This window comes from Camponotus vicinus, unplaced genomic scaffold (assembly GCF_025532165.1).
Source record: "Camponotus vicinus isolate PSW18456_S1 unplaced genomic scaffold, iyCamVici1.0 SCAF_7, whole genome shotgun sequence".
NCBI classification, from domain to species: domain Eukaryota; kingdom Metazoa; phylum Arthropoda; class Insecta; order Hymenoptera; family Formicidae; genus Camponotus; species Camponotus vicinus.
In genome coordinates this window covers 7,893,258-7,906,053 of record NW_028141979.1, presented here as the reverse complement: position 1 = coordinate 7,906,053, position 12,796 = coordinate 7,893,258, and the positions used below count along the sequence as shown (strand labels likewise).

General features: G+C 38.8%; 1 protein-coding gene across 7 annotated transcripts in view; it reads left to right on the top strand.

Moving 5' to 3' along the window:
* Window positions 1-12,266, top strand: part of LOC145974711 (uncharacterized) — a 145,586-nt gene extending 133,320 nt beyond the window's left edge. For all 7 annotated transcript variants that reach the window (XM_083104720.1, XM_083104719.1, XM_083104724.1 and 4 more), the window contains 8 exons: window positions 2,915-3,082; window positions 3,447-3,599; window positions 3,795-4,028; window positions 4,725-4,954; window positions 5,097-5,249; window positions 5,454-5,978; window positions 6,124-6,498; window positions 6,627-12,266. In XM_083104720.1, coding sequence (XP_082960846.1) covers window positions 2,915-3,082; window positions 3,447-3,599; window positions 3,795-4,028; window positions 4,725-4,954; window positions 5,097-5,249; window positions 5,454-5,978; window positions 6,124-6,498; window positions 6,627-7,994 — 3,206 coding nt within the window. In that variant the 3' untranslated portion in view covers window positions 7,995-12,266. The remainder of the gene's footprint in view (window positions 1-2,914; window positions 3,083-3,446; window positions 3,600-3,794; window positions 4,029-4,724; window positions 4,955-5,096; window positions 5,250-5,453; window positions 5,979-6,123; window positions 6,499-6,626) is intronic.
* Window positions 12,267-12,796: the final 530 nt, after the last annotated feature.

The window sequence follows — 12,796 nt, the reverse complement described above, 5'->3', positions numbered from 1 at the left end:
TCGAAAAACCGTGACTTATGCGTTTCCTTCAAATGTGGTGAATGGCCGCGGTTATAGAGAGAGAGAGAGAGAGAGAGAGAGAGAGAGAGAGAGAGAGATTCCTCGGTCGAGGTGTTTACGAGTCACGATGTTCACTTGGCGTTGCCATAACGGTATTCCAACGCATCGATTTACACTTTGTTGGTGCGTGGAAAGTGCAACACACACCGGTTTTCATTTTCATTCATCCCATCTCTCGATTTTCTTCTCGGAGATTCCCAAGAATTATTTTCTCTTTCTCTCTTTTTTTCAAATCAAAGGCGACACATTCACAAATTGGCATTACAATCAAAATAAATTACTATTTTTGCAATAAATAAACTGTCTTTATAGATCATTCAATAAAAAAATAATTAATCAGATTTATAATTAATCTGTAAATTATAGAACGGCAAGAAAAATCACAATGCGATTGTGGTTCTTAAACGTACGTGATTAAATTTAATCGTCTATTCTTCTAATCTGTATTTTCAAGTACAATAAGAAATTTTGTTTACGTCGTGATGACGGAAACTAGAAATATTTTTTATAATTTTCTATATCAAAATTAAATTTTATTAATTTCTTTGCGATTGCTATAAATACTTCTCAAATTTTAATAATACCTTTTCGTGCTTTTCTCTTACATTTCTTCCCTCATTTTTATTTATTCAAATTTACATTGTATTATTTAGTGATTTATTTTAATTATTTTTTTATTGAATGATCTATAAAGACAGTTTATTTATTGAAAAAATAGTAATTTATCTTGAAAAATTTTTTGAAAAGGATCTAATTTATTTTTACTTTCATCGTGCAATTAATTTTGTAATCTTTCCCCGCGATTTCGTCGCGAGTAAAGTGGACGTCGACGAGAAATTGGCGAGAAATTCGAGGCGGACGACGCGCGAAACGTTCGCAAGATTCTTCGGCTTCTCTTTCGCATTCGCAACGTCGACGTCGGCGGTTTCGCGGTAACGTCGAACCGCTCGTGACGATTCGTTGCGGCGATATCGTTCGCATTCCATGGGGTGCACGTCACCTCGCGCCGAGCCGATCGCGCGAGGAGTCGTGTTCTCGAAAGTCGTGGAAAATTGCTTGGACTGAACCGCACAATGTAATCTATGTAACCACCTGCGTGAGGATGCGACGGAATATACGCTCGAGGAAGTATTGATCTCTTCTGTCGTTCGCTTCGGTATCTTTATGTCGAAGGTCTGCAAGAATAGAGAGAATATGTGTGTGCATAAATTTTATTTTAAACATTCAGAAAATATATTATCTTATTTAATTTTTATTTAATTTAATTTAATTTAATTTTATTTTTATTTTATTTATTTTATTTATTTTATTTATTTTATTTATTTTATTTATTTTATTTATTTTATTTATTTTATTTATTTTATTTATTTTATTTTATTTTTACTCGCTCATTATCCTTCCATTTGAATTTTTATTTTTATGGTTTATTGATAAAACGATAGGATATAAATATTTTTTTATATCTTTCGTCGTGAAATTTTCTCATCATCTTGACTAATAAAAAATTCTTGAAAAATTAGGCAAAAATCCTCACACACTTTGTATAATACTTTGAGCTTGAGAAATTGACAACCGTGGCTTCGTGTCATTCGCCGAGGCGGTCTTGACACTAATTCGGGCACATCATTAATTAGTCGCGTGGCGCGTCGCACTTTTTTTCGGATTCTGACACTTACTCGAGGCACATAATAACGAAGAAACGTCGCCGACAATATATATGCCCACACATGTGCCCTCGCTCTTTGTCAACCCGGGACGGAATGTCACGCCTATCGTGAGTCGTGCAAATCCACGTTACGTGTAATTGCTGTTTTACATCCGCCCTGATTACGAAACAGCGAGGATAAGTAACGCTCTCGTGCTCCGATTAAAAAAAAAAAAATAAAAATAATCGTGTCGTGATTTATTTATCCCTCCAGACGTTTCACAACTTTATACATTCTTGTGTTTGCACAACTGCTACGTTTGTGCGTAATTGAGTCTGCAATCCCTATCTTTGATAATATCAGCGTCAAGAGGAGGAAAAACTTGGAGTAGATGTTGTTTACAGATTTCTACATCGAACGAAATTTACGATTAACGGAGGATTCGTAGGAGAAGTATCGCGCAGAAAAGTGCGGCAACAGCCTCTTGATCATTTTAGCTACTTTTCCAAGCGATGCAAGCGCAAGACATCCTCGCATGCTCGGTCGAGCCAGCTGTTAATTCCTTTAATTATCGCCAGAAACTCTCTGCGTGTCGCGAGACATGTGCATGTTATCACGTACTGATAGCGACCCGTGGTAATTACACCGTTACACGATTAGCAAACGTACACAGACGTCGGGGATGCCCTCGAATTTGCACCTTCGCCGTTTCCCGGGAAATCGCGTGGCAAGAATCTCTGGTCAATCGTAATCAAACAGACTTAAAATGATAACGAGCAACGATCGATAAGGTTTACGATGTCAGTATCGTCGATGTTTAATCGATAAACATCGCATTTATATCTCGTAACTTTTCCATGTGCAAAATTATATTTGTAAATAATTTAGAAATTATTAATTTAATAATTTAAATTAAATATGAAATTAACATATCGTTAGAAATTTTGCATTTTTTAATTTTTTTAGATATTTGTATTTTATATATATTTTAGAATATATATAATATAAATAATATATAAAAAATAAAATATATGTATAAATTTTGACGTTTTTTTTATATTCTATCGAACGATTGTTAGTTTTTTAATTGTAATAAGATCGCAACACAATCTAATCCCTTAATTCAACATCTCGAAATCTAAATTACCTTGTCTTTCGACTTAAAATGTCAAGTATATAAAGTAAACATAAGCACATTCTTTTTACAGATTCCCAGGATGTCGATCTGGATGCGATCCTCGGTGAATTGTGCGCCCTGGAACGACGCTGCGATGGCGATATCGCCTCCACTCCTGCACCAGATACACAAAGGCCAGGACGACCTAACAGCGCAAGGATCAATCCGGGTGACAGCACTGACATCAAAAATGAAGGAGGTAGGCAGTAGTTCGAGAGAAATTTTTCACAATTTTATATCATTTTCGCTAATATATAAAATCATATCTAAAATTATGTATATATAATATTTATAATATTTATACATTTATGTTTATTTATGGTTATTATACATTTGTTTATTATATTTATATTTTATTTATATTAATATTATATAAATTTATTTATATTAATATTATATTTATTTATATTAATATTATATAAATATTATATAAATATTATATAAATATTATATAAATGTTATATAAATGTTATATAAATATTATATAAATATTATATAAATATTACATATACTACATTATTTTTGCGATAAAAATTTAATGCATTTTATCGTGCTCTTGTTAGGTATACGGACTGACAGCCCGGACAACGACAGCGCGTTCTCGGACACGGTGTCCATGTTGTCCAGCGAGAGTTCGGCGAGCAGCAGCGGTTCCGGACACAAGCCACCTCAGACCGTCCACGCGGCTCCTCAGCAGCAGCCGCATCAACTTGTCGGTGAGTCCCTCCTTTATCCCTTAAAAAAAAACGCGAGATAATTTTATTTCACTACATTTCAATATTCCTCTCTTTCGCCACCTTCCAAGGTACCTTCCCCGTATACGATTAAATTATTCTCGGAGAGGAAATCATATTTTCACGGCGGTATATTATATTTGCACAGATGCGATATGCGTGTTCTTATCGTTGCAGATGCAGCGAGCAGAGCGAAGGCGGAGAAGATCCGGCTGGCGCTGGAGAAGATGCGCGAGGCGAGCGTGCAAAAGCTCTTCATCAAAGCGTTCACGTTGGACGGGAGCGGCAAGAGCCTCCTGGTCGACGAAGGGATGAGCGTCGCGCACGTGTGTAGGTTGCTGGCGGACAAAAACCATGTGCCGATGGATCCGAAATGGGCGGTGGTCGAGCATCTGCCCGACCTTTTCATGGGTGAGTTTATCGCCTTTTTCATTTTCCAGCTCTGTGACGCTGCAATATTTATTCACGACGCTAGTCTTTAATAAGCTGATCTCAATTTCGAATTATTTGTCAGCATTTGATGTATATGTTTTTTCTTTTCTTGGTATTTTTATGTAATACTTTGAAAATTCATATAATTATGTACACAATTATATATTAATTATATTATTATATATAAGTTGTATGATTATATATAATATTTAAAAAAATATATATATACATATATATTATATTATAATTATTTATAATTTAATTTAATGATATTTTTCATTTAATAATATTTTAAAATAGATATGTAATAAAAGAGAGTATAAAAATATATTTCCAAGATCAAATTATACTAAAGAATAATATCTCTGTGTTTTCTATGTCAATTAATATAATAATACACAGTTTCTATTTAATGTTTGCTTTTCTTCATATTGGAATTTTTCCTTAAATATTTATAATATATTATTATTATAATTTCCTAAAATATTTAAAGTATATTTTATTATATTTTAAATATAATAATATATTTTATAATATAAATTTAAAATATTAATTTTAATATTTATTTATTTTAATTATAATATTAATTTAAATTATTAAATATTTATAATATATTTTATTATTATAATGACAAAGTTCAAGAAGATTATTTAGAATGAATAATGAATGTTTCAGAGAGAGTTTACGAGGACCACGAATTATTGGTGGAAAATCTTCTACTATGGACCAGAGATTCCAAAAACAAACTGCTCTTCGTCGAGAGACCGGATAAGACGCAGCTATTTCTCACGCCCGAACGATTCCTTCTCGGTCCTTCGGATCGCGGCGGCGGCGAATACGACGATCACTCGAGAAATATTCTACTGGAGGAGTTCTTCTCGAGCAGCAACGTCGGCGTGCCCGAGGTAGGAGGCGATGTGTTTTACGATCCTCTCGTATCTTGGCAACCCCGAGACCGAGCGACGTGTATATATTCTGATAACGAATTCATGCTGGCACACATTCCGTTGGCTCCTCTTCTGTATCGATTGCCCGATTTGCTTCTAGGTCGAGGGTCCACTGTACTTGAAGTCGGATAGTAAGAAGGGCTGGAAGAGGTATCACTTTATTCTACGAGCCTCCGGTCTTTATTACTGGCCAAAGGAAAAGGCGCGCACCGCCCGAGATCTCGTCTGTCTTGCAACATTCGATGTTAATCAAGTTAGTAACGTTACATGTGTTTTACTTCCCTCATTCCTTGGTAACTTGTGTAAGAAAATGTCTCAACAATTATATGTGTGTGTTGTATCTTTTCTATATTATATTTTAAGACTTTGATCAGATATCTTTTCTTTTCATCATTTCATATAAAAGTTCATCCTTTTATAGAGAATAGTATTGTACAATTTATTGTTATTAAACTAGGTTTACTACGGCGTTGGTTGGCGAAAGAAATACAAGGCGCCCACGGATTTCTGCTTTGCCGTGAAACACCCGCGACTGCAGCAGCCAAAATCCACTAAGTACATCAAGTTCCTCTGCGCGGAGGATAACGCTTCCTTGGAGCGATGGATGGTCGGCATTCGCGTGGCCAAATATGGCAGGCAGCTGATGGAGAACTATCGGGCACTGGTGGACGAACTGGCGCAGGAGGATTTGGATCTATTGGCACATGCCAGATCGTGTTCCGTCAGCTCCATTGCTACGCCGCCGAATCAGACTCAATATAACACGACAAACGATAACGCGAGGCAGTTTACGGAGATTGTAAGACAGCACAGCAACGATGCAACAGTCGTCGTCGCGACAAGACAGTACGATGGTAGCCAAAGGCAGAGCTACAACAATCCGGAACAACGGCAGAGCTACAACAATGATGGCAGACTGAGCAGAGCGAGCAGCTCCAGCTCCAGCGGATGTTTGTCTGATGGGGCGCCGAGTAGCTGTGAGGTGAGCACTATTTGATTGATGCAATATTGAAAGAAGTCTATGAAAGTAATTGTTTTTCTTCTATGCTGCTTCTGCATCTCACAAAATAGTCACATGTACAATTGCCTGTTTCTAATATAATCGTTTTTATTAATTACATTGATAGGTGGCCTTTGAATGCGGCGAGTTTCCAACTGGTACGATAAAGCGGAAGCCATCTATGAATCCAAAGTTGCCCCTTACGTCGATCACAAGGCAATTGAAGGAAGTCGGCGAGACTGTGCGGGACGAACCGGACTCCTGTCCGAGCCCGACGAGCTCGGGATCCGGTACGTTGACGAGAAGACATAGTCGCCGGCGAAGCGGCACTGATTCCGACGGATCTGGAACTCTAAAGAGACATCATAGATCTGGAAATGCGACGCCAGTCAGTCCAGTACCACCTGGCACACCGGTGAGAGAAAGAACGAGCCCTATGGGATACAGCAGATCAGAAAGTCAAGAATCCAAGACACCGACGAGTCCAATGCAAGCATGCATGGTAAGTATATCAACGTAATTTCTATATTAACGAGTTTTTGATACATGTAACCTTTTTATTTGACTATAATCTTGAAAAAAAAAGAGATTAAAATATTCGATGTCTCTGAGAAACGAGTTTTTGCGCAGATGGATTCAATCACATCGCTGCCACCGCCACCGTCGCCATCGAGAGTCGTTGAGGAAGTCGAGTCCGACAATGAGCCGCTTCCGCCGCCGCCACCTGAAATGTTCCGATCGAATCTTTCGCTGGATTCTCTGCCGCCGCCGCCAGCGCCCGGCGAGCTTCCAGTTTGTAACACGCCGGAACTCACGGGCTCGTCGTTGAGTCTTGTGTCATTACCGCCACCGCCTAGTCCGCTGGTCGGCGAAACTGGAACGATACGTCGCGCCAGACCTAAACAGTCCACTCCTACGAACTCTATAACTCCTGAGAACACTCCTACGCACAATCCCAGGTCGCAATCCAATCAAATGTACGTGAATGCGAACAGTATCGCGCTGAACAGCAACTCAGTCCAAAACAGTCAGAATTACAACTCGAATACGGCGACTCACAACACGAACAGTACCGCCAATTCCGTATCCTCCCCGCATAGTTCCTATCCAGGATCGACAGCGAGCACGCCGACCTATACTCCGAGTTCACCCAGCTTTGCATCGCCACCACCGTTTGTGCCGCCGCCGGCTTATGGCTCCCAGCATGTCAACTCCCAGAGTCTGCCAAACAGGAAAGTCGAATCGATGTACGCGAGTCATCAGCCCAACCACAACACGATTCAGCCCATCAGGCCAAATCCTAACATGGACACTGTTCGACGTAGCGCCATGAAGCAAGGAAGTAGCCATTATGCAGCGCCACCGTACCTGGCTGAGCTGAAAGCCGCCTCCAGTCCACAGCCGCAGCGTCGGGTGACCATTCAGGAACCACCGACGTCGCCCAAGTCAAAGACTGGCACTGGCAAGAAGATCACGTTCAACCTGCCACCTCAACAGGAACCCAGTAGTCCTGCCTTGCCGCAACGGAAGCCGACGCCACCCAGGAGATCCGACAGCACCAGGCTCACGTCGCCCAAGAAACTCGCCGCGTCCGATCAAGCTCCGCCGGGTGATTTCCTGAAGGATCTCCAACGAGTGATGAGGAAGAAATGGCAGGTCGCGCAAAAGTGCAAGTTGGACTCGACGACGACGCCGCACGAGGTGCTCGGTTTCCGAGATCCGCCTCCTGCTGTGGCTGACTATAGGGAAACCAATGTGTCCAACTGGGTGCAAGAGCACTATGGCGCGGACAATCTTTACGAGAACGTTTACGCGACGGATCCCCACGCACCGGTTGAATACGCGTCCAGTCCAGCCCGGCAACCGACGGTGAGATTCGCGGACGAGAATCGCAGTATGAACATCGTCAACGCGATCGCCGGTAAGAGAAGACCGCCACCGCCGCCGCCCAAACGGGCCGAGACTACGCATCTCACCACCACCAGGGCGATGCACTGACAATAGCAGATAATCCAGCCCCATCCCGAGAGGCGATGGTACTGCTGTCTCTGCAGCTGGTGGAAGGAGTAAGACGAGGAACGTCTTCGCAATTATTTCATCTGTTCTTCCGGGATGCCGGGTATATATCGAATTCATTCGTTCCATCTTGCTGTTCAGAGAATCGGAGAAGAGAAGAGGAAACGCTTCTCCAGTAAAGGAAAGGTTGTATAATTTTGCTGCGTACTTTGTTGCTGGACTGATTAACCTTGGGAGAATGATAAGTTGAAAAAGAGAAGAAATTGTTCGGATACGAAAATTAAAAAGAGAATATTTATGAATTTGATTCTGGGAGATTATGTTACACATATACAATTTTAAAAGAACTGTTTTGCTAGAAGATTTATACGAATATTGTCAATCGGAAGAAGACACTCAAATTACCAGTAATGAGATTACGAGAAGTTTGAAGGTATCTTGATGGATCACAAGGGGATGAATATCGATGAACCGTCCTTTCCGGAAGATCTCCTGAACCTATACAGTAGAACTGCCGTTTCGAAGCTAATTCGGAAGCCGAGTGATGTAAATGCTCTTTCGAGCCAAGCAACGAATTGAATAAACTCGAGTCCACGACAGAGATTCGATCAACATACAAGGAATACTGCCACACATACAGAGGATGTGATATAACTCGTAAGCCCATGTCCCCGGGATCCAAGGATCGCGCAGGGAAAACGAAGAAACTATAGAAGAAAACAGCAACGCGACAGAACGCACAATGCGCGAATTGATGGATCGAATCTTATGAATAGCGATTTCATGCAGAATCGCTCATGAGTTCTTTTTATTGCGCATATTTCATAACCGCTAACTGCCTCTGCGTCTGCGATTCTCTCAAGTATACTTGGATGTGTGATAAATATTATAAAGTAAAAGAAGTAATCTAAATATATAAAAGAAGTAATCTATATATGCGGATAAATATCCTCAAGTTTGACCTTTCAAGTCGGTGATCAATACAATTGAACGCCCGACGTCTAATTTAATATTAATTTATCCAAATTTAATATTTGTTCTTCAAGGATGTAGCGAAAAATATTTTATAATGCGCGTATTATAATCTCTGGTATAATTTTCTTGAAAAGAAGAGAATATATATATATATGTATTTTTTTTTTCATTTCGCAAGTCTTTGTTCGCTGTTTTTCGTTTTGAGATGAAGATTTTAGTTGAAAATTCAAATTATATTGCCCCAAAGATTACGATAACGACAGGAATATATAATTATATTCTATAATGTGTAAACTGCAATGCGCTCAGAGGGAACGTCGCGAAGTGGAATTGATCTCACTTTGGAACAGATCTCCTCGATTGTTTTTTTTCCAAACGAGAATGTTTTTATGACGAAAATAAAAGAAGGAATATACGAGAGATCAACTTTATCGGGCTCCTTCTTCATGCAACTATACGTCTATTGCGATCACATCCCTTGTGCATAGGTATATATGTATATAAACTGAGCATATACGCGACCATTTACATCGGTATATCGACTTGATGTGCTGTACGTGTAGTTGTATCATACGATTCAGACACGACGATAACGGTTCGTCGATTGTATCCGATTGGAATAACATAACGATGATCTTTTTCTCGCTTATCGTCGGAGCGAGACCTCATCGCGAAGACTCGAGATCCCGTTTAATGCGTCACTTTTTCGTTCGACGACGGAGTAAAACTGAGAGACTTCGATCCAGGTGAAAAATGAAAAATGAGAGAGATTCTCCGATAATTATCGATTACTTGGAGATTCTAGAGTCTAGATAAAACGAGTACTACTTTGGATACCTTAAGTAGAGCTGCCAAGAGGAACGTTGCGCGTATTATTTATCCGTATATTTGCTTGGCTCGTTCATCCTGGTGGTTTTATTTCTTATACCGAGTATCCAACTCCTAGAATTGAACTTGGAATGTTGCGGTCCAGGTGTGCGTGCGATTATCTCACGTCGCCGATCGAGGAGAAAATGAGATACGCGTTGAACGCGTGTGTTCGTCGAGATCATCGCGCTACAGCCAACGATGAGGAACAATACCGTGCGTTTGTGATCACTGATGGAACCTTCAGCAACGACTAGCCGAGCCTTTCGAGGTCGCGTAGCTGATGTAGTTTTATATCTCGATTTGTATCGCGTTTTTCGCGCTTTTCGAACCACTCACGCGAAGGTTTCACCACTTTTCTCGATTTTTACCAAGAGCATCTGTATCGTCAAGTTTTTTATATGTGTAAAAATTGGTGGCCGCTCGAGAGAGCCCGTTTGTGTGCGAGATGATCAATCCGTAGAAAGTATTTTATAAGATCAAATCTTTTTGATACGCAGAAATATTTCGCCATAGAATATGTAGAAGAAAATTCACGTCTTTGTAAAGACGGTTTGTCGACTGGCCGACATTTTCGGGCCGAGACAGGCCGTCTCCGATTTTCCCAAGTCTTGTTCGCAATATTTCCTACGATTAAAATCATAAAGCTGTGTGCGAGATGCTATTACTGGGATTGGCTTTTTCGAAAATTAGATATTTCGCGCGCTGTCATATTTGCGCGCGAGGCTCTTTCCAATTTTCTATATATATAAAAAAAAAAGTGTGTCTGTGCGCGAGGACTTTTTCCGATTTTATAAAATATTTACACCGTATATATTTATACATCGCGACCGGATTTTCAGCACTTTCTTCACGCCGTGCCTGAAGCGCGAGGACTTTTCCACTCTTCAAGGAGATTCGCGCACCGATCCCGCTCTCTCGAGTGACTGTAACACAATCGAATTACTTAATAACGATAGCTAAAGACTAACTTTAAAGCGAAACCGTCGATATATGTGTCGATTTAATTGTACTCCCTGCGCATATTTACGCGCAGGTTTAATCAAACTGAACCAATAATATATATATAAATGCATTTTTGAGACTAATATACCGAGAGATTTTACTAAGCCTGAATACAGGACGAGGGTGACTTTTCATGTACGAAATTTGCGAGGATATTTTCCTTTTCAACGAGTACGATATCGGTTCTCCCGCTTGGAACGCGCGAAATCTTTCCCCTCTCGGGTGAAGGATTTCAAGATTTCGTCTTCAGTATGTTTTACAGTTTTTTTTTAATCATTCTAATATAAAATTTTAATTTTTTATTAATTTCTTACTCTCCATTTTTTGACATAACACTTTGTTCTTCGTGCAACACGCTGCGCCGCGATTTATTCTCTAAGCAAACTGATACGGGACTCGTTGGAAATGCTGGCGTGCTGAGACACTTCTTCTGTCAGGTACACTCCTTAAAGGAACTTTCGCATTCTGAGAAGGTAGCTCTAATATTCGATGATGTACGCGTGCTGCCCGTCGCTTAATTTTAGAACGAAAGGGTCAGTCGTTTTCTCGTTCGTTTCGAAATTCGCGATTGAAGCTCTCGAGATGAGTGCAATTGGCTTTTAGGGATAGAAGCTGAGATTAGGAACTTGTGGAGAACGAAATCGAGAAATCAAGCGTGATATTTTATACCGATTACTAACAGGAATAATAATATCTTGATTGATTGTATTTTTTCATAGCCGATAATATCGACTTGTTAATTAAAAAAAAATCTATCTTATTTAATTAGAACAACTTCTACGAGCAAAAGTTTAACGTGAGACAAATATTTAAAGGAGCATTGTATTTTTATTTTTTCGAGAATAAGGATGAAGAGAGGTAGTCGACCCTGGGTTATATTGTATCGTACCTTTTTCGATTTATATAATCTAAGTTGTACGTATAGTTCTGTAAATATTTGTAATACGAATGGTACTACGAAGGCAGAAATTGTTGTCGATGACGTCGCGCGGGCAACGATATAAACGCATTTATGTTATTTAGAATGAGAAGAGGAGAAGAGCGATGAGTCTTTGGAGATTTTGACTCTTCTTACGCACGTTTGGAGTTTTCAGTTAATCGTTTAGGGATCGCTTCTCGATCAATTATCGCGAGGACGCTGCGTTTGCATCGCAAAAATCGATTCGATGTAGCTTATAACACTTAGACCTTAGATGATTGCAGGTTGTTTCGGATACATTCTCTGTGCAGATGTGTTTAAAAAAAAAAAAGAATAAATAAATTGCGACAATACCATTATTTCTGTGACTCTCGACGCCAGTTGTTTAGGTATGACTCTACCGGACGAACAAAGAAATGCGCAGCAGTTGAAATATTATAGGTATTATATTCATGTTTTTATGTAAATAAATTTTTGGTATATTTCAATGATCGGCGATTTGTTTTTCATTCCATTCCGTTTCCATATATTCCTCAACATTTGTTATAGATCGATGCATTTAGATTGTAATATATTTCTTTCCTTCTCTTATAAACGATGTAGAATGTACACTGTGTCTTTCCTATATTTTATTATATAATATAAATTTTACAATAGAAAAATTATTGTCGAGAAATAAAGTTTGTTTTGATAAAATAATAAGAATCTTATATAAATTAACTAATAGTGTTGTACAACAATGATAAGATAATTTTATAAGATCGATAAAAGATAAGATTTGTGCGATAAAATAATTTTATAAAATTGTTATATAAGTTAATTAATATTATTGCATAATAATTTTATAAAATATTTATATAAAAATTAATTAATACTAAATTTATTATTGTAAAAGTAACTAATATTAGCTAAGAAATTTTATATATTATACAGTTTAAAATCTCTCCCGATTTTATTAACCACTGGTAATACTAACAGTTGATAATACAATACAAAAGATCCCATTTTTAATAAAAAT